The 20,373-nt window shown below is 43.9% G+C and overlaps 1 protein-coding gene across 3 annotated transcripts in view; it reads left to right on the top strand.

Annotated features, from left to right (window-relative positions):
• The window catches only part of ARIH2 (ariadne RBR E3 ubiquitin protein ligase 2), a 32,964-nt gene extending 13,849 nt beyond the window's left edge, over window positions 1–19,115 (top strand). For 2 of the 3 annotated variants that reach the window (XM_068409625.1, XM_068409626.1), the window contains 13 exons: window positions 3,929–3,996; window positions 5,717–5,780; window positions 8,129–8,276; window positions 8,991–9,112; window positions 10,034–10,143; window positions 11,173–11,290; window positions 12,773–12,823; window positions 12,926–12,947; window positions 14,475–14,626; window positions 15,685–15,828; window positions 16,178–16,246; window positions 17,186–17,269; window positions 17,744–19,115. In XM_068409625.1, coding sequence (XP_068265726.1) covers window positions 3,929–3,996; window positions 5,717–5,780; window positions 8,129–8,276; window positions 8,991–9,112; window positions 10,034–10,143; window positions 11,173–11,290; window positions 12,773–12,823; window positions 12,926–12,947; window positions 14,475–14,626; window positions 15,685–15,828; window positions 16,178–16,246; window positions 17,186–17,269; window positions 17,744–17,815 — 1,224 coding nt within the window. In that variant the 3' untranslated portion in view covers window positions 17,816–19,115. Of the gene's footprint in view, window positions 1–3,926; window positions 3,997–5,716; window positions 5,781–8,128; window positions 8,277–8,990; window positions 9,113–10,033; window positions 10,144–11,172; window positions 11,291–12,772; window positions 12,824–12,925; window positions 12,948–14,474; window positions 14,627–15,684; window positions 15,829–16,177; window positions 16,247–17,185; window positions 17,270–17,743 lie in introns of all 3 variants that reach the window. The other variant, XM_068409627.1, reaches the window with a different exon arrangement.
• Window positions 19,116–20,373: the final 1,258 nt, after the last annotated feature.

The following is a 20,373-nucleotide window of genomic DNA, read 5'->3' as shown; positions in this document are numbered from 1 at the left end:
CAACTTCCTGTTTGAACATGAAGCTGGAAATTGGAGATTGGATGAGATCCTCTCTGTTCAGCTTTGATGCTCCATCATGAAGAAGCATGGTCATCAGTTGGAAATTTTCAAAGTTCAGATTTGGACTGAGCTGATCTTTGATCTTAAAGTTTTAAGCTGATGGTGAGAAAACGGAGAAATGAGAATGAGGGAAAGACAGACATTTTTTAGCATGACTACTGCTTTCAGCTTTCATCTTCTAAACTTTAATAAATTTAATCACAGCTAGAAGAGTTCTGGAGAAGTCAAATTATGTAGAAGCATTGGCACAATTTATCAGTTGCAGACAAAAACTAAAATAGAAGTGCAGCATCTAGAATATGCATTCACTTCTGCACTGTGGTCTGTAGAAGTATTTTACTGAAATGACCTGCTGCCAGCAAGACACTGAGTGGGCTATCTCACTGTCTTTTTTGGGTCTTATTATTCTGAAACGAGAATAGGAAAGTGTAAACAAAGCTGGCAGTTTATCAAAGGCATCTTTTTAAATTTGTTTTATGTCTGAGACAAAGCATTATTGTTCTTGGATAACCTGAGATTCTTGTGGCACCCGGGGACTGAATCATAGCTCTTCCTGAAATGCTTTATAAGTGTGAGATCTTTCATTGTGTGAAACTTCTGACTGTCCGGGAAATGCTGTATTGGATAGTGTGCCTGAACAGCAACGAAGGCTTATTTCCTAAGCTGCGTGGCTGCAGTGGGTGTGTACAGAGGGGGCATCGATGTCTGTTAACTGAGCAGTTCAGCCAGCAGTATCAGCTTCTGTACATTGCTTCTCCAGTACTGTAAGATAATGAATTATGTACATATGGACCAAACTTCTGATTGTAGTGGTATTTTTCTGTGCTCAGCATGTTTTGGCTCCTGCTTACAAAGAAATACTTCAATTATTCTGGGGTGTTACTGTGGAAGAACTGGCTGACTTGGTACAATCATTCACTCATTGTAACTGTACCGTCATTGAAGAGGCTGGAGAGCACTGCTAGCCAATAGAAGCAGGCTTTTGTTAAACACTTGTTTTTCTTCTCGCGCTTGTTTCCTTGAATCTCTCCAGCAGTGTTGGCCCCTGATGGTATTCACATTTGCCTTCTGAATTACCAGCCTTGCTGTTGGTGAGCAGGACGTAGATTGTCATATGGTGAGACTCCACTCAACGGGCAAGGCCCCAGCCTCATCAGTTATCTGCTCCTCTCCCATCTTTCTTTCTCACAGTTTGAATGTTATCTGTCTTTAACGTGTAAGAACTAGTACTTCCATGCCAAGCAGACTGTGGGTACGTTGCTGCAACTGGCTGACTCTGGGACTTCTTGTTTGCAAGATCGCATGCACTCCAGTCAGGTAGTATCAAAAATTTTTCTGCTTCAGGGCTTTTATGAAACTGGACTCATGTCATGAACCTGGCTTCATGAATTGAAAATGTTTTATTCTTGGGTGCTTTTATGATGAAAGTAATCAAATTAGCACTACAGCTGGTCCAGTCAGTGCTTGCAGTTGGAGAAAAATAGGATGGTCACAGAAGCTTTATTATTCTTCTAGATCTGTTAATTTGGCATCTTTCTGGAGCATTAATTCCAGATTTTGCCTGACAAATAATTTGACTCAAAAGCATTTGATTCTGTTAGGGTAGTTTTGTTAGATTTCAGAAATGCTAGTGTTTGTATTTCTCTTTCTATACATCTTCATTCTTGAATGTACTTGTTTCCTCCTCTGCGAACAAGTAACTTCATGGAGTCATGATGGTGCAATGGATCGTACACCTCAGGCTCTGAAAATCCAACTGAAGAATACTCATTTTCATATGTTACAGATGAACTTCCCATTTAAGTCTGGTGGTTTGTTTTTTTTGTCAGGATGGTAGTTCTTCCTTACTGCTACTGAGAAATAATTTAATTGCTGTTAGAGAATGATTCATTAGCATGTGGTTTGCATTTGCAGGAAGCCAGTCTTGCAGAGACCACATTCCTGATGCTTGTTTGTTTTACAAACACAAAATGCAGATGTCTTCCTTGTACAAGCAATTCAAAGGTGTCTGTCTGGGTCTGCCAGCCTGGGGGCTTAAGATAACAACCCATCCAAGGCTGGCAGTGGCACTTCTTCCGTACAAACTGGAGCAGACTGTATGTGTTGTCAGCAGCAGCCCTGTGTGCCACGCTCCATCGAATCACAGGCTTCTGCGCTGGGAGGGAGGGCAGCACTGCCTGGGCAGCCTTTGTTTTCTGGGGGTCACATCGCTGGTGAAGTCGAGGAAGGTGACATACCAGATCTTACACAGCGTGAGCTAATGCTTCAGTTCTAGAAAAATTATTATCTGAACATTGAAAATTACTCTTTTTTTTATTGGGATTTCTTAGTGGCCAGCGAAGTGGGCAAATCAGAAAATAGGGATGGGCAGGAGCAGTTTAAAAACCCCGACTGCATTGTGTATTGGTGCTACATTGGTTTAGCTTGCTGAACCAACCGTCCAGTGCCGATAAATGCCAGTGCAGAGCTGGGGCAGTATCATGTGGCAGGAATAGGTCAGTTGTGTTGTGAAACTGCACCTCTTCAGTGGGGTAGATTTAGAAGAGCAATGAATATGCTGCCCCTAGGTGTGCAGAGCCTGTCTGTTTTGTAAAAAGAGTGACCATTGCTTGTTTTTCCTTCCAGGGTTCTGTTGGGGTTGCTGTGTATCTGTATTACCAGTACATCGGATCCTGTGATTCACCTGTAGCAGGATTCAAGAAGGCTTTATGGCTTTTCAGCTGATGTTTGGGACTGGCAGCTTCTGTAGGAAAGAAAAGGAGCTCTTCCTGCAGCTGGGACAGAAGGAGTTGTGTTTTCTATATGTATAGTAGAAAGAGAGGCACTGTGGTGATAGCTTGTCTTGGAGTGCAGGAGGTAGAGCCCTTTAACATCAGAGGCTGTCTGAATGCAGAATGTGCAGACCACTGGGCTTGCCCAGGTACTTCCTAGCACAGAGACGGGTGACGAGGCAGGGGTCGTGAGCCTTCTGAATCCTTCTGGAAGAGGTGTCTTGTTTGTAGGAGACCTGCTTTGTTTGAACTCTGTGGGCCTGATAAAGGCATGAAGGGGTCAAGAGGAAGGCTGAAGGTCCAGCAGCTCAGCAGATGCCTGTGGTCTTGGTGGGTACGAGCCTTTTTGTGCTAGCAGACCAGTCTGTTTTCTTCTGAAATAAACTAATACACAGAAGCAAAGGAGAACTTGTTTGCTTGTGCCCTTGTAACATGACTTTAAATGTCATGTTGCAGTATTCTAGACGGTGCTCAGGCTAGCGCAGACTGTGCTAGTGCTTGCCAGGAGTCCACGTAATGCAAGCAACTTTGCATGGAAATAGTCCCTGTCACAGTAGCTTTCCATCTTCGTATTCCAGTCCGGCATATGACTTTCTTCTCTACAGTGAAGCCTTGGGAAAATGTTTTTTTTTTTTTTCCCCTGCCCTTTGCTGTCACAGCATGCCTGTGTTTGCAGCTTGTTACTGGTTCTCCAGCTCAGTAAGTGGTATCTGTCTGCCCCATGGTGCCTACTTTGCACACTTAGCAAGGGCCCTGATCCCAGACTGGTCTGGGCCTCTCAAGTGGTGACCAGAGTCAGGACTGGATGTGGGGCTTCTATGAGCAGATAAGCTAATCCAGTGAATTCTTGATTCCTTCCTCTCTGTGCTGTTGTGACTAAGTATGTGAGTTAGTTTGGGTACACCCATGCTTCATTCCAACCTGTATATTGCAGATGCGCTGGCTCTGAACATTGTATTTAGTAAATGGGAATTGAGTATTGCTCGGATATTTTACTGAGCTTGTACATTAGTCTTATAAGAAGATCGTAGTCCTAAGCAGAAGTGTGGCCTCAAAATATGCCTAACTTGACTTTTTTTTTTTTATTTTCCACCTAGGTATCACATGCTGTTGCAAAGCTAGTATTAGTTAGTTTCCACTGGCAAATCTCAGAGATTTTGGAAAGGTAAGTAAATAGTCTTCTCTCTTCTGTGCTCAGTGCTTTTCCCCCTTGCTTTGCAAGAATGCTCAGGGTGATCCATAGGTGTCTTTTCAACAGGCATCTTTGAACATGAAAGCAGGCCACACAGTCCATTCCAGGGAGCAGAGGAAAAACACTTTTGTTGAGGCTGCATTGCCTGTAAGAAATTTGTAAACAGGGAGAGGGTTGTAGTGGCGAATGCCTTTCAGTCTGAGGAATTACTGTCATGCTGGGAACCCTGTAGACGCATTTAGCTTAAACTTTGAGATAACAGATTGAGAGTGCTGCATCTATATTGACTTATTTTAACAAACAGAAAGATAACATATGTTCTGTGTTGAACATATGAGCCATAAATCATAAAGGAGCACTGAGCCGATGCTGATGTATTCTTTAGTGGTACATTCACATTGAAGTTTTTGCTCCTTCTGAACATAAGTTATGGTTTTTTCCAAGCTGACTAGAATTTGGAGAGCAGAAGATGGTGTGAGAGAACTGAGAAGTGCAGCCCCTTTGTCACTTGGTCAGTGTCACTGTAATGAAGTCCTCCAGCTGATTTCAGAAGGAGGGTTCGGACTCTGACCAAACATATACGGGAAGTGTGTCAGGAGGCATTGCTGTCTGGCAGCCCCTCCAGAAAATACTGGCTCAGAACTGAACATTGTCTGAAAATAGAGAGCACATCAGTCTGACTCATTCTGCCATGCCATTTTTGGCCCTGTAGCCAGCAACTTCATCCAGAGAACATATGGGAAATGCATCTCATGTATGGATATTGCTGCAGCATCTTTGATAACTGTCTCGTTCGTTGGTTGCTATGCATCCTGTGAAAGCTTTTCTCTGGGGAATGTGGAGGGTGAGATTCCTGCATAGCAGCTGAGGGTGATTTTGCAGGTCAATTGATGAGATTTAAACAAGAGGAATTTGGGAAAGGTTTACTTCTAAAGCTGTGACTTTGCAAGTTGTTCTCCAGCTGATCTGATCCTCAGACTTCTGTCTTGGTACAAAATTATGTTATCAAATGAAAAATCTCTAATATGAATTAAAAATGCTAGTGGGGAGGGAGGATTTACAGCACAGTCACAACAGTGATGCTGCTATTTCTGAATTCACTAGTGATTTTTTTTACTGGAGATATAAACATTCCTCTGCAATGGAAATCACAAACAGCAAAACATGTTTAATTCTAAGGCTGCTGATAGACAGCTTCATATGTAAAGGGTGATAATCTGTCACAGAGTAAATACTTGACTAGATAATAGACTAGAGTCAAAGAGATCTAACCAGGATAGCTTGATTTTATAAAGGAACAGGAGACAGGAGCCTCACTGGAGTGTCTTATGGGCACTGGCTTAGGACTGCTCTAGCAGTATGGATAGAAAGTCTTAGCTTCAAAAATAATTTTTTGGGGGAGGGAGAGTTATATAAAAATATTCATCAAGGAGTATGAGGGAAATATTAATCCATAACGGGGTGAAGTATTGTTCATGTTTCTGATTTTGAAGAAACTCTCATGAAGTTTTGTTGATGAGAGTTCAGCTCACTATGTGAAGGAGCCTCACACAGGACACATTTCCACTTTGCTTGTTGAAACCTACCCTACCATTTGCACAGAGCCTATTATTTATTCAGGTGAGAAGGATCAATTTAACAAAGCAAAATGTATTCAGAAATTGATTTGCTCATTCTTCAATTGCCTTTTCAGACACAAGTCTAATGCTGCCCAATTGCTAGTAGACGCCCGAGTTCAGCCCACCTCATCCAAACATGTAAGTATGCTAACTATTTTGGTCTGTTCCCTTGGCAGACACCTCTGACCCACCTCATCGTAGGATTGCATTACTAATGGCATAGTCTGTCCCATATTAACCCTTTGCAAGCTCAGGTGCAACACCCTAACTCAGTGCCGGGTTTACTTTTTAAATGAGAATGCATTCAAGAGGTGTCTAACATTTAAATAGCAGCTTTGCTATTGTCTTGCAGGTAGTGTTCAAGAATTACTTGCCTCAAGAACATTAAGCTCATTTTTTTTTGGCATGAGTGATGGTACACAGTGGAAGGAGCAGAGTGCATGGGCTTGGCCACCTCTTTCAATTCGGCTCTCTCTATAAAAGACACTAAATGGAAGCTCTGGCTGCACAGAGTGAACAGAGCTTGTCTGTGGCTGGAAGAGAGACACAGGTGGTTTTTTTTCCTGAGATGACTGTTTGCTGCAGTGCTCTGCTCAGGGATGCTTAAGCCAAATCTCCAAGTGATGTTGCTGCTGAGCTAGTCAGCAGTGATACTTGAACCAATGGGTTGTTTTTTGCAGCAGGGGATACACAGGTCTTTAGACACTTTTTTTTTTTTCCCCACTTTAAATAGAAACTTCCTGTTGCATGTTTACAGGTTTCATTCACAGTGGGTGTCTTGGTACAATCCACAGTTACCCCAGGAACACATTGCCATGTGTCAGATTTTGAGTGATAAACTATTACAGCGGAGAAACACTCTTTGAGTTGGGGGGAGGGGAGATTTTAAAATCCTGATTTGGCATCTGAGCTGACTTGCAACTAGCAGAGAGTGAAAATGCTAAAACAGCTGACAGGAGTAAGCTTCATGGACTCAAAATAAACTAGCAGCCTAGAGTCCAGAAAAAAAAAATCTTTGGTATTTGACATACCTGCAGATAAGTCCATGTATTTTGAGATTTGTCTGAATCTTGTATCAGCTGTCACTTAAGTACTCTCCACTGCAATGGTGATTTCATTTTGGGAAGAAAGATACTACAGTTAAAAGGTTAGTTTAAATCTTGGCAAACTTGGTTTGGTAGCCAATTCATTACAGTCTCTTTGTGTGTGCTAGGGCAAGTTGCTCTGTGCTTCAGCTCCTAATGCAGAATGATGATATTTTGGGGGCAGATGCTCATACTGTAGAGCAACTGAGCCTATAGGGAGAAGCTATAGTGGTAAGCTCAGAAGGACAGCTTGCAAAGGTTTGAGGCAATATGCTTGCTGCTCGAGCTGAGCAGTTGATGCAGGCAATCAATGCAGTTGCAGACTTGGTGAATCTTGTTCTGGTCCATAAGTGAGGCTGATTAGAACAAAGTCGCTTTATTTCCTTTTCATTTGTTCATGCTATAAAACAAGCTCTGTTGGTCATGTGCTGGGTATCATGCTGCTGCTCTTCTGTGTCTCTGGCATGCAGAGCTGGGCATGGAAGCTGAGGGCTGTTTTGCACAAGCTTCTCAAAGAGTAGCGAAGGTTTAAGTAGATAGAAAGTGATCATATGACTTCTCAGTGAAAGGGGAAATAGAAACATAAAAGCAAGGCTCTACAAGGCTGTTAGCAGTTGGATGGTGTTGTGCTAGACCTAGTTCTTCAGGTCCCGAGGGTGAGCTGAAATGTGTTAGAGGCTGGATCTGTTGTCTAGGGATTAGTTCTGTGCTACCCAAGGGGAGATCCAGACTGCTTCCTAGTGCTTTGGTGAAGCAATAGCAGAATTATGCCGGACTTGAAACAAACCCTCTAATCCTTTTAAGCTGAAGGGATGATGACTGCTTTGCCAAATGTAGCATAGGCAGAAGATAAAAGGTGTGAGATGATGGTCTGTGAACTCCTCCTCCTCTCTGTATAAAGACTTTATATGCTGCATCTTCAGTTGCTTGCCCTCACCTAAAATCATTGTCCTGTAAAAGAGCAATGCTAAGCTCACTTCCAGCTATAGCTGCTCTCCAGGGCCTGTGGAACAATGATAGAGTCTGACCAGCTAACAAAGAATATCAGTAAATTCAGGGAAGGACTAACACAATGATGTATTTCCTCATTTTTCAAACAAGGCAAGAGGAAGAACCAGAAAAGTAAAGGAGAGTTCTGGGTAGCACTAGATTAGAGGCAGGAGCTGTTCATTGACTGTCAGTCTGGTGTGCTCCCTGAGATTAAAGAGGTTCATGAGAAGGACTGACTGTCAGGGCAGTGCAGCACCCCAACACACTGGCTGCTTATGAACCTGTTCTGGCCTGGAGCTCACCTGAGACCATTGTCACAATGAAGGTGGTGCAGGTGCCTGTGGATGAGGTGAGAATACTCTGGGAGAGCTGGGATACTTTCACCGTAATGCTGATTTGTCTCTCTCCCAGGCAATGGTACATTCCTCCCATCACTGTGCGGTGTGCATGCAGTTTGTCCGGAAGGAGAACTTGCTCTCTCTGGCTTGTCAGCACCAGTTCTGTCGCAGCTGTTGGGAGCAGCATTGTACAGTGCTTGTCAAGGATGGTGTCGGCGTCGGTGAGTTCAAGGCGGGTATGGTACTGGATCTGTATTTGCCACGTTGGCCATTATGATGATGATTGGCTGAATTGTCTAAAATGTCTCAGTAGTGAGAAAGCGGAGCATGGAATGAGTATTTGTGACAAACTTGAACTAATGGTCTTACCTGAATCCCTGGTTAGTGTTGGCATACCACCAGGAGAGTGCTACTCCTGCCTAACAAAACATGCAAGTCCATAGATCCGTTCGCTGCTTTTCTGTCCTTATCTCAAGAGCATGGCTGTAACAAGTTAGGAACTGCAGATCTGCTGCATTTTGAGTTTGCATCTCTGGTGATGTGTCGTTGCGCTGCCCCTGGAGTGCTTGTGGATGCAAACATCTGTTCCATTTGTGTTGGGTAGAGAAGCCAGTAGTTGCCAGAGTTGCTTTGGGCTTTTCCTAGCCTGTCCTTCATGCTGGCATGGTAGTAAAATGCAATTTTCTACTTTAAGTATCTGACCTTGTGAATACTGGTTGAAGCACTTACTGGTCTTGGATGCACATGTGCACTGTCATCTTTCGGTGAAGACAGTTGGGCTTCAGCTTTTCAGCAGCCCTGATAGATTTGTTTCACAGTTGTGTTCCTATTGCCACAACAACAGATGGCACCTAGGAAACTGTGTTGAATGCTCTCTGTGCGTTCACTCCTTAGTGTAAGTTGTGCTGTGCTAAAATGTTGCTTTCTCTTCTCAGGGGTCTCCTGCATGGCTCAGGACTGCCTACTTCGGACACCAGAAGACTTTGTGTTTCCATTGCTGCCTAGTGAAGAGCTGAAAGACAAATACAGGCGCTACCTCTTCAGGGACTATGTGGAGGTATTGGTTTCTTCAATTTTAAAATACCCTGGGTCAATTCACCAATGGCTTGCAGAAATTTTGTTTGAAGTGTCTTGCATCTTTGATTAGAAATGCAGTAACTGCAGCAAAATTGTCCCTGATAAACATGATGTGGCTGTTCCTGTAGGACAGCTTCACTGACAAAATGCTCTAGCAGGTTGCCAAAGTAAATTCTACTGTAAGGTCACCCAGTGACTCCTTAGCTGGTGCTTGGCTCTTTTCCTGAAGCAGAATTCCCAGAGTGTTGCAGCTGAGAACTTCAAACTTTAGTCTGAGTTTTAAAGTCCTTTTTGTTCTTGCATAGATATTTTAGGTTCTGAAAAATAAGGCACTTAGTGTAGCCCAACTGAGCTGGCTTGCTCAGTAAATTTTGTGTGAGGTTTTTGGAAATTAAAGCAGAGATTGTAAGGGTTACATGTGCAGGAAGTATTCTGGTAACTGGAAACAGACTGGGAACACTCAAGCAGCGGCAAAGTAGTACAAAAGAGTGGCAAAAGAGTGGTGTGACCTCTCTTCAATAAGACACCCTTTGGGAGGAAAGAGCCACCACAGGAGAGCAGCTGAGTACATTCTGGGGTATAAGGAGAGGATGGGGAAAGAGCTCAAATGGAGTAAAACTGTCTTGGTGGAGTCTTATGGTTGTGTTGCTGTGCTTACTTGGTCTGTAACCCTCCATTTGAATTCCATGTTGTAGAGAAGCTGTAACTAACACTCCCTTTCCTAATGTGCAAGAGGTTTGTCTGCTCTGTTAGCTAAGATCTGGTGACAATTTTCACTGTCTTTTTCAACAAGAAATATTGACTTGTGTATTTTGGAGGATAGGAGTGGTTAAACTTGAACAGATAAAGATAATGCTCTTCTGCACCCACTGCCGATCTTACCACCTTGTTATATTCACAGAGCCATTATCAGCTGCAGCTGTGTCCTGGTGCAGATTGCCCTATGGTCATACAGGTACAAGAGCCAAAAGCCCGGCGAGTGCAGTGCAATCGTTGCAATGAGGTCTTCTGGTAAGAAACAGAGAAGGTTAAAGATCACGGGGAAAATGTATGCTGTCCTCAGAGCTACTCCATTTTCTTGCCAACAGGTTCAGTGTGTAGAAGCATCTCAAATGCTTTGCTAGAGTTGTTTGTAACTTGAGTTAGCATGAGTAATTGGACACTTGGGGTCTGACTTTTGCAGGTGGTCAGCCCTCCCCTTGCTCCCTAAACTCCTTGGGAGTTGGATGTTCAGACAACCAGGGAATGCAGAGCTTAAGTAATGAAGGGATTACAAATCTTCCGTTCTCATATTTTGGCTAGGTTACAAATTTTGGTACAGACATAGTGACTGGTAGAGATTCCGGTAATGGATGAGGAGGCCTCGCTGCTATCTGCTGGTATTGAGTTTTTAAGTTTATTACAAGTATTTGACTCCCAGAGCGTCTGGTGTGTTTTGAGGGTCATGTGAGAATAAATTTCTGCTGAATAGAAAAGCTAATGTCCCTTGTCTGACTTCAAATGTTTATGGGACCAGAAAAAAAAGATAGCTTGCAGGGCTGCTGGAGTGTCTTCTGCTCCTGGGTCTCCAGAATCAGTGCTGTTGAGAATGTCTGTGGAGCACAATACAACTGGTTTGGAGACCCAGCTTACAGGTATCTCCTGCAAATGGCCCTTACTCACCTGGGGCTGGTAAGGTTATGCTAGTGCAGGTGCCTGATATCTACCACTGGAATCAGGCTTCTTGTAAAGGCACTGGAATGCCCCAGGCTTCTGCAGTCATGTTAGAGCAGACATAGGTAGACTCTAGAGAGGTATGTGTCACAGAAGGCCTCAGTTCACTCTCATCCTGACACCTGTTTCTGCACAAGGGTTGGGGGTTTATTGGAGTTCAGCCTTGGTCTTTGCACTCTAGTAACACACATGTGCATTTGCATCCCTTACCCTCACCTGGCCTACTAGATCTTGGTCGTCAGGAAAACCTCAGTTCTTGAGTCACCTCCTTGGAAATCGATATGTCTCTTTTTTTTTTTCTTTCTTTTTTTCTTTCCCCCTATTAAGCTTTAAGTGTCGGCAGATGTACCACGCACCCACAGACTGTGCTACCATTCGGAAATGGCTCACCAAGTGTGCAGATGACTCCGAAACAGCCAACTACATCAGTGCTCACACTAAAGATGTAAGGACAAACACCTGCATTTTTTTTCGTGTCCTCTAGTCCTGCCTGGGAAGCAAGATGCAATTCTATACATATGTAGCATTGTGTGCTGCTTTTTCACAGACTGCAAATTCTCACAGCTCCCTAGGGACTGTGATATAACACAACTGAATGTCTTGGGAGCTCTTTGTCTGGGAAGTCCAGCTGCCCTTCTGCGGCAAGGACCTGGTGGTCCTTATTCCAGACCTGGTGTGAGTGTCTTTGGCAGCCAGGTGTGCTGCCCTCCCACAGGCAAAAGGATTATGGCTACTTTGAAATAATCCGTGGAGATGTATTTAAAATGGAAGGAGAGAGTGTAGTAAGTGTGGAGTCAGTACCAAATAAGGCACTAGTGGTGTTTAAACCTGAACAACTCTGTGCAATACTGTGAACGGGAAGGTGAGGGAGATAAAGTCTTGGTTTGGCAAGGACAGCAAAATGGGGTAGATGAAGTCTGTAAATTAGACATTGAAGTACTTCTAGTAAATTTAAACCCAAGAAAAAGAAATAGTATTACATATTGTGCCCTCTAGTCTACCTATAGAATTATCTTTAAAAGTTATAGATATACTACCTTTGTCCTCTAGATTAGCTGTCTGCAGATTGGAACTTTTAATGTCTTTTGGGGATTTTGTGGCCTGACTTCAAAACAGTTCTTAGCTGGCACTTGTTCTACCATAGCCAATGACAGTTGTGACAGTACTATTAGCTGCAAGCTTCAGTTGTGTTAGGAAAGTGAGCATTTAGCTAGACGAGAGATCGTGAATTCCCTTCTTTCTCTGGAGAAGGTGTCAACATGTGATGGCATTGTTTCTGCTATGCTCTTTTGTAGAAATACAGTTCTGTTACATGGAGCATTGTCCTGGCATACATTTTGCCTGCCATTAAAATTTATAAAAAGCAGCAAAACTCACTTCCTTCTTTGTACCTGTGCGACCCAAAAAATGTAACTGAACTGGACACTCCAGGGCATCAGTGGACTGCTGATGGAGCAAAGAAGTGTGCAGCTCTCACTGGTCAGCCAGATTCTCTGCAGCTAGCTAACTTGTCATCTGTTAATGGCTGCTGAAGGCAGGATACAGTGCTGATTATCTTATAGTCTAAGTAGCTATGGAAGCTACCGTCATATGTGATCTAATTATGTCCCTGTGCCTGAGCAACTGCTAAATGGTGACTCAGTGAGTCCTTTAGTTTTACAAGGAGTAACACCACCAAACTTGTTTTCTTGAGCAAGCAGTCCAGTGCTGCGGTGTAACTTCCCTGGCTTTGCCTGTCTGCCTCCTTTTTAAATGGACCTGTCAGGAGTTGGTGGGAGACAGGGTGTATATATGTTATTATTCTCATATATGAGTATGTATATTTAAAAAAAAAAAAGCAGGAGGGGAATAATCACACAAGTGGTGTCATTCTTCAGAAGGCTGCTAGAGACAGAGCTGGATCTAACAAATGCTTCTGTTTCCCCAGTGTCCCAAGTGCAATATCTGTATCGAAAAGAACGGAGGCTGCAATCACATGGTAAGCAATTCCCTGAACACGTCAGACCTTCCTTGTTCTAAGCAGATTTTTTTTTTTTCCACACTTTCCACTAACCAGTGCCTCCTGTCTCTTCTTTTTCAGCAATGCTCCAAATGCAAGCATGGTAAGTAGGATTTGGAAACAGTTTTCTCTGCAATGTTTGTTAGCGATGATGTTCACTTCTCTTGTTTTGTGATATGAAGACAAATTGTGAATATTGACTGAAATATTTTTTTCCCCCTAGTAAAAGGTGAACAGGATATTAATTACAGACGTGTATGTGATAGCTTTATTTTTTTTTTTTTTGCTGGCTGTGATCTCAGCTGGATTCTGATTTGGTTCTGGTTGGGCTCCATCTCCTTGATATTATCCATTGTATAGAGAAGTCTCCATCTCTGCAATAATATTAACACTGGAACCCATCTCAGAGGAGACTATTAATTTCCATGTAATTGTATTTGTCATCAGCTGAAAATACTGGCAGAACTGAGCCATTGACTCAGATCAGCTTAAGTCTTCCTGCTTAGTGATGGAAATAATGAGCTTCCGCTCAGATGAAACTGCAGGAGCTGTGAATTGTTCTGCGTAACATTATCTGTGCGCTTCTCAGTCCACCCCTGTGCAATTAGGAGGCTGAATGTCTTCGGCTAATTTTGTGGTCCTACAAAATGACAGTGTGTTCTTGCACTTACCTTTTCATGGCAGAGCTAATTTCTGTTGCCTTGGAGCAAGATAGTTTGTATTCAGCCTTCTAAGTTAAGTGTGCCACCAGGAAATATTATAATATCAGAACCTTATTTGGAAGATGATTAAAGATTACTGTCCTCTCTCATTTCCTTTGCTTTGGGGTCCTCAGCAGCACTGGACTGATTTGATGGAGCTCTGTGACAAGGGTGAGCAGGCAAGTGCCAAGGTACCATGGTGACTAACGCTCGAGAAGGCTAGTGAACTTTGGAAATACAAATTTCGGTCTCTTATTATGAGTAACATAGAAGTGATTCCTGTTGTAGCAACTTAATCTCCATCTTTTTTCCTTCCCAGCAGAACACTCACAGCCTTGCTCTGAAATCAGGAAACTGTCAGGCGGGTTTTGCTATTGCTCTCTTTCCTCCTCTTTCTTCCCAGTTCAGTGGCTCCTAATGTGAAGTGTCATAAACCACTGATACCTGAAGTTACCTGGGTAGTTCCCTTCTCAAGAGAACTGAGGGCAGACTTTCTTTTGCATGAGTTATTTCACTTTTGGATTTGATTGTTCATATTTTATTCAGCTAGAGGTCCGCATGGGGCAGTATGCCAGTGGTGGGGAGGATGCAACTCACAAATAAGACTGCAACCTGCCTCTTCTTTAATCTAGAGCGACAGCCTGAGCAGAGCACAAGTACAGTTCTGCCCATTGGTCTTGGTGTACAGGATGCAGCACTTCAGGATTTACTTTCCGTAGTTGCACGGGAGTCTGTACAGTGAAAATCTTCAAGACAGGCTGGTATTTTTGGCTCACTATTGTGTTCCATTATGCAAGATGATACAAAATGTATACATTTCTTGGCTTAGCAGAAATATCTGAAAACAGATGGGCTGTGTCTCCTGAAGCTTTTCTTTCTCAGAAGTTTTTTTCTGTTCATCACAGTGGGTTTTTCGCTGTTTTCTGCAGACTTCTGCTGGATGTGTCTGGGAGACTGGAAGACTCACGGCAGCGAGTACTACGAATGCAGTCGGTACAAAGAGAATCCTGATATTGTAAACCAGAGTCAGCAAGCACAGGCCAGGGAGGCCCTTAAGAAGTACTTGTTCTATTTTGAGAGGGTAGGAGACATCTCCTTGGCCAGAGCTGCTGTAGCCTTTTAATGCTCCCTGCCTGGTGCAAAGGTCGTTGCCAGCAATCCGTGCAAGAATCTGCCCAAAGAGAATCCGTGCAGAATTTTCAGGCCCTGTTGTTTTTTGCTCAAAATCCTGCCCTGTGAGTCATCCAAACCAATAATGTCGTACCCAAAGCAAAGCATATTCGCTCCTGTATTTCCTCATGCTAGAGAAAATCAGTATTACCTGTGTGCCACTGTACTGTTTTCCTGTAGGCTGAGTGCTGCTGCAGTAGATAGATATTGCTCCAATCATTTCCTTCCAGGATCGGGGAGCTTCAGTTCCTTGCAGTATGTCTTTATAGAGACAAAGAGTAAATAAACTCTGCCATGTTCAATACTGCATTGACTCTGCCAAAGTTTTCCTCAATTTTTGTGTAATAATTTTTTAAAGTTGCAGTCAGAGCATCTCTGTCCACACAGCAGGCTCGATGCACCTGGCCATACAGTGCAATTCTAGAGCAGCATCTCTAGAAGAGAACGTGGTAGAGGTTCAATGCTGATGCATTTCACTTGTTTCCCCATTAAAATGAGTTTATTCTTCACACCATGAACCAAGTCGTGTGATAAAATAAATGTGTTCATTCCTGGCTTCCAGACCAACAGTCTGTGGGAAATAGCCACGCTTGCAATGTGCACATGGATGTTGGAGTTTGCTGAGCCATGCTAAATGTTAATTTAAACTCTTGACCTTTCTATAGAAATCATTTAAGTAGGGGAATCACCATTACTTTCCATCTTGTTAGACACAAGGTCATTGTGCAACCAGGAGGCATTCCCAGTCTGAGGAGCTGGGTTTGCTCTTTGCTGCTGTCGGTTTGTTGTATGCAGCCTCCAGCACTTGTTACTGGAGGCGCTGCCTTGCCATTCTTGCCCACAGCATGTCTTGCCTTGCTGGACTCCTGCCCCACTTCAATTTCTGCTTGCTAGAGCTTGTGCTTTTACAGCAGCGGTATTCTGGTCTCATGTCATTTTTTTCTTTCCCCATCTCCCCACCCCTTGCAGTGGGAGAATCACAATAAAAGCCTGCAGCTGGAGGCACAGACGTACCAACGAATCCAGGAGAAAATCCAAGAAAGGGTTATGAACAACTTGGGAACGTGGATAGACTGGCAATACCTACAAAATGCTGCAAAACTACTTGCAAAGGTGGGTAGTTGTGGCTTGTTTGGCACAGAGAAGAGAACACACACGAGAATGCTAAACTCACAGCACCAAGCGAGGAGGGGAATTTAGGGGTTGTGGGTATGTGGGACAGTACCTCTGGCCTAGAACATAAACTAGTCAAAAATCATCTGGAAGTGGCCTCTGTGAAGTTATACTTTAACTGCACAAGCTCTGCCAAGGAAGGTGTAGGGAATTCCACCATGAAGGGTCCGGTCACCCTCGTCAGAAGGTAGCTTCTAGCCTGTAGTGGTCATGCAGATGGGACTGTGTTGACTTCCACGTCTGAGACTCTTGTCCTTCTTTTCTCTCTCTCCCTCCCACTCCCGGACAGTGTCGTTACACCCTGCAGTACACATATCCATATGCCTACTACATGGAATCTGGTCCCAGAAAAAAGCTGGTAAGATGTTTTGCCCTTTTTTTGCTGATAGCTTTTTGGGGTGTAGCTGGCAGCATGCTGGGCTGGATTCCAGAGCTTGGCAGTGTCTGAAATATTAGTCCTGAGTTTGAGTTAAGGACAGGACAAATAATAGGTGGTTTTACGCCTTTCTTCTTTACTTTGAGTTGACCAGCAGCTCAGTCCTCTGATACATTACATTATTTTCCCAGGGCACTTCACTGCACTTTCACTAACAAGCAATTTATCCAGAATGTTTTGAGGCTTGAAGTGTGCGTTTGTTCCTTGGTAAGACTTACCACAGTGCTATGGGCCGTATTTCATGTGAAGAGCTGCTGGAGGATAGCTTTTCCAGCCTTGAATCAGGGTGTAGCTTTGCTTTTTATTCCTACTGTAAGTTCCTTGCTGGCTTCGAGCATCCCTTGCACTGGACATGTCCAAAAATAGCCCTGAATTGACTGAAGAGGTTGTTTCGTTGACTCAGTTGTTCACTAAAACCTGTTGTCCAGTCTCTTCCTGTAGCATCACATGTATTCTCTGAGGCTGCGGACAGATGTTCTCTTCTGGATCTGCCTGTGCCAGTGGAATAAGTTACTACTCCCAGCAGTGGTTAACAGTCCCTCTGCTCTGCCTGCAGAGCTACTCACAAGAGCATTTCCTGACCTGTTTGTGGCAAAATGAGACAAGTTAGGCGATATTTGTCACTTGCAGTGTTTTTAGGCTGACTGGGTTAATTTTGAGTGATGCAGGTTGGGGAGTGCTTACACAAGAAACTCCTGGAAGGGGGTGATGCTGTGTAGCTGAAGGAGGAGGCACAAACCTACACTGCCAGCACAGCTGTCAGCAGAACGCATCTGTCTGCTCCTCAAGTGTAAGTGTGTGGTATGAAACTGCTCCACTAAACTAGTTTCTTGTTGCTGTCTCTAATTTTGCTCTTTGCAGTTTGAATACCAGCAGGCCCAGCTGGAAGCTGAAATTGAAAATCTCTCATGGAAGGTGGAGCGAGCAGACAGCTATGACAGAGGGGTGAGTGTTCTGCTTGCTTGAGCCTGCTGGCCAGATCTTGTTTGTTGGGCTTAATGCTTCTGCAGGAGCACTAAGGCAGTCAAGTGAGGGTTCTGAGAAACTAGATCCAGAAACTCACCTTTAGCCAGCAGATGTTGTAGAAGTGGAGTGCTCACTGCCTTACGGGAGAGGAGGGAGGGCTGCAGTGGGTCCTGCAAACTGAAATGGGACCAACAAAGCTCTGGAGGAAGCTGCATGTAGCCCTCCAGTGAAGAGCAGATTCCTTAAGCGCATAGCTTTTTAGACAAAGCAGGAGCTAGGTAACTGCAGAGGCAGCCCACGTCAAAAGGAAAAGGAGCTGCAGTCTTGTGATCCGGAGTGCGTGTGAAGTGTGAAGGTTGGTGCTTCTCAGGCTGGAGCTTAGTCTCTCCCTGAAGAAAATGAGCTCTTCTCTGGGGAGTTCAGGCTAACAGTTTCTACCTTCTGTTTTACCAGGACTTAGAGAATCAGATGCACATAGCAGAGCAGAGACGGAGGACCCTGCTGAAGGATTTCCATGACACATAAGACAGGAGGAAGTGACGAAGTGCAGGGGTGAGAGCAGCGAGTGAAGTGATGGCAGCTTCACCGGGATAAGCAGGCACTGCCTCTGGGACAACACGGCCAAGGACAAAGCCACCCCTCCCCTTGCAAGTCAGACACATGCAAACACCACATCTTAGTCCAGTTTGTTCTCTTATCTTTCTTTTTCTGCTTCTGCCAGGCTAGAGGCCAGAGTTCAGATTGGCATATTTCCTGGGACATTTCCCTCCTGCCCTTGATGGTTTCAGAAGGGGAGGGAGTTTTTTCTCTGAATGGCTGTTAATAGTATTAGATCATTACAATTTATGTAATTTTCAACGGTTGTACAATTATACAGACAAACCTTAGAATAACACACAACCCTTTTTAAAAATAAATTGGCAGTGGAGTGTTTTTCCTTAATCTGCTTGTAAATTTAATGAGCTTTTCCCCCTCTACCTCTCCCTTCCTCTGACCCCAAAATCCTCCTAGGCACTGAAGGAGGTTACAAAATATCTCAGCTAGATTTCCTGATGCTCCTTTAACCAGGGCATTGTAGCATTGGCATTGCACAAGGAGACTGGCTGGTGTTAAGAGTGGCTTCTGCTGTGTCTGACCCGACAGTACCAGCAGAGGCCCTGATTTAGTATGATTACATGTGACATCTCTTTTCTTGTAAATCAGCTGTGCAAATCCTGCTACACAAACAAAAGCAAACAGAGGAATTGTAGGGGAGAGACCAGGTTAACACCGAGGGATATGCCTTGAGTCAGGTCAGATTCTGCATTTGATGAATTTTAGGTCTTCCATATAGATTTTTGCTTTACTTGTTTTTGTGGGGAGGGTGTTGTATTGCCAAAGTGACTGATGAGGGAATAGTAGCATACAGTTATTAATCAAGGCTTAGGGTTTTTGCAGAGTGAAACAATCCATGTTATAACAGTGCCATGCAGTCTGGTAATGATTATTTGTGCCTGCTGGGTAACATAGCTGAGAAAATTTGATCCCATTTGTCAAGATGAGACTAAACGCCACTACGTTGTGAGGATGAAATATTATGTACAACACACTCCCTGGCACATGTCAGCAATGAGGACAGGCACTTGAATACAGGTGCGCTGCTTGTGCAAAGCCTGCACCAAGCCAGGCAGAAAATTAACTAGCAAAATTTAATTTATTTGTATATTAGTATTGATACTGGTGGGGACTTATCAGAAAATTGATTGTTAGGAGCATGTGGAGCTTTTTTATTAACATTCTTTTTTCTAATGTAAAATATACACTAAAATAAAAATACGAAAACCTAGTTCATCTTGGTAGGGGTTAACATGAAAAAGGTTACTTAAATGCTGATCTTGCCTGTTTGCTACAGGAAGCAAGGCCACATGCCAGGATTTCACAGGTGTATATGTCACATGCACCAGGAACATGTTGTCTGCAACTTGTAAGGTGGAGCTGGAGTCTGATCTGAGGAAATCTTTGCCTCTGTGGGGAACTCATGGGATTCTCTTCCATGCTGTATGTGGAAGTGCTGCCTTTGATACATCCCCATATACTCTATTGCTCTTATATAATGTCACTTGACAAAGATTAAACTGGAGAGGGGGGGAAAGTGCTAAATTCCTGCATGTCAGAATAAGCTAACTCTGCTGTTGGAGCCTTCTTCATGTACCTGAGACATGTGAGCCAAGTATTTGCAGCACGTATAATTGGCAGATGGATTTTAACAAGAGAGATACATCACTTTAAAAGAGTAGCTGTCGTAGGAGCTGATCCTGTGGCCATGCTTGTTGTACACAGTGGAAATTTTCAAACTGAGAGGCCTTTTCCTTCCTCCCTCCCTTCCCTGGTGTGGGATGCATCCTCAGGGAATGGGGGACCATACTGCCGAGGAGCTGCTGGCAGTGGAGTGGGGGTTACAACAGAAGTGGCTGAGGGTGGAGCAGAGTTGCCGAGAGGTGGCTGGAGCCAGGGAGCGGGGCAGGGAAGGAGTCCGTGGTTTCTGGGAGCTGTGCTGCTTGCTGTGCGAGAGATCTCAGTAACCATGGCTCCTTGTGTTCCTGCTCTGTCCTGTTCTGGCTTCTCTCTAGGCTGGAGCCATAGAGGTAGATAGGTCCTTGCTCCAGCCACTGTCTCCTGACTTCATTCCCTCCTCTGCTCCCAGCAGCAGCCTCTTTGTGCCCTCCTCATGATACATTCTAGAAGTCAGTCCCTTCTTTTCCCCTTCCCAAATGATTGTCAAAGTCTAGGCACACTGGACCCAGGGGAAGGGAAGGCGTGGGGGAAGGCTTGCTGAGACCCAGCAGTTTGCAGTGCATAGAACCAATGTTTAAACTGTTCTTTAAAAATGTAATGTGCAAAGTACTAACTAGGATAAAAGCTGGTGTTCTTGTTGTCTAAATGTAACTAGCATAACACCTAATCTCTTTGCAGAACAGGTATGTGGAGTTTCCTAATCCCAAAGAACTCTCACTTCTGTTACATAATTGTCCAGCTTTGAGCTAGATGAGAATGGGGTTTTGTCTCCTCCCTCTCCCATGCCCCCACAAAATGCTTTGCTATGA

The sequence above is a fragment of the Nyctibius grandis genome, chromosome 10, assembly GCF_013368605.1.
Source record: "Nyctibius grandis isolate bNycGra1 chromosome 10, bNycGra1.pri, whole genome shotgun sequence".
Classification (NCBI taxonomy): domain Eukaryota; kingdom Metazoa; phylum Chordata; class Aves; order Nyctibiiformes; family Nyctibiidae; genus Nyctibius; species Nyctibius grandis.
This window is presented reverse-complemented; position numbering and strand designations above follow the sequence as displayed.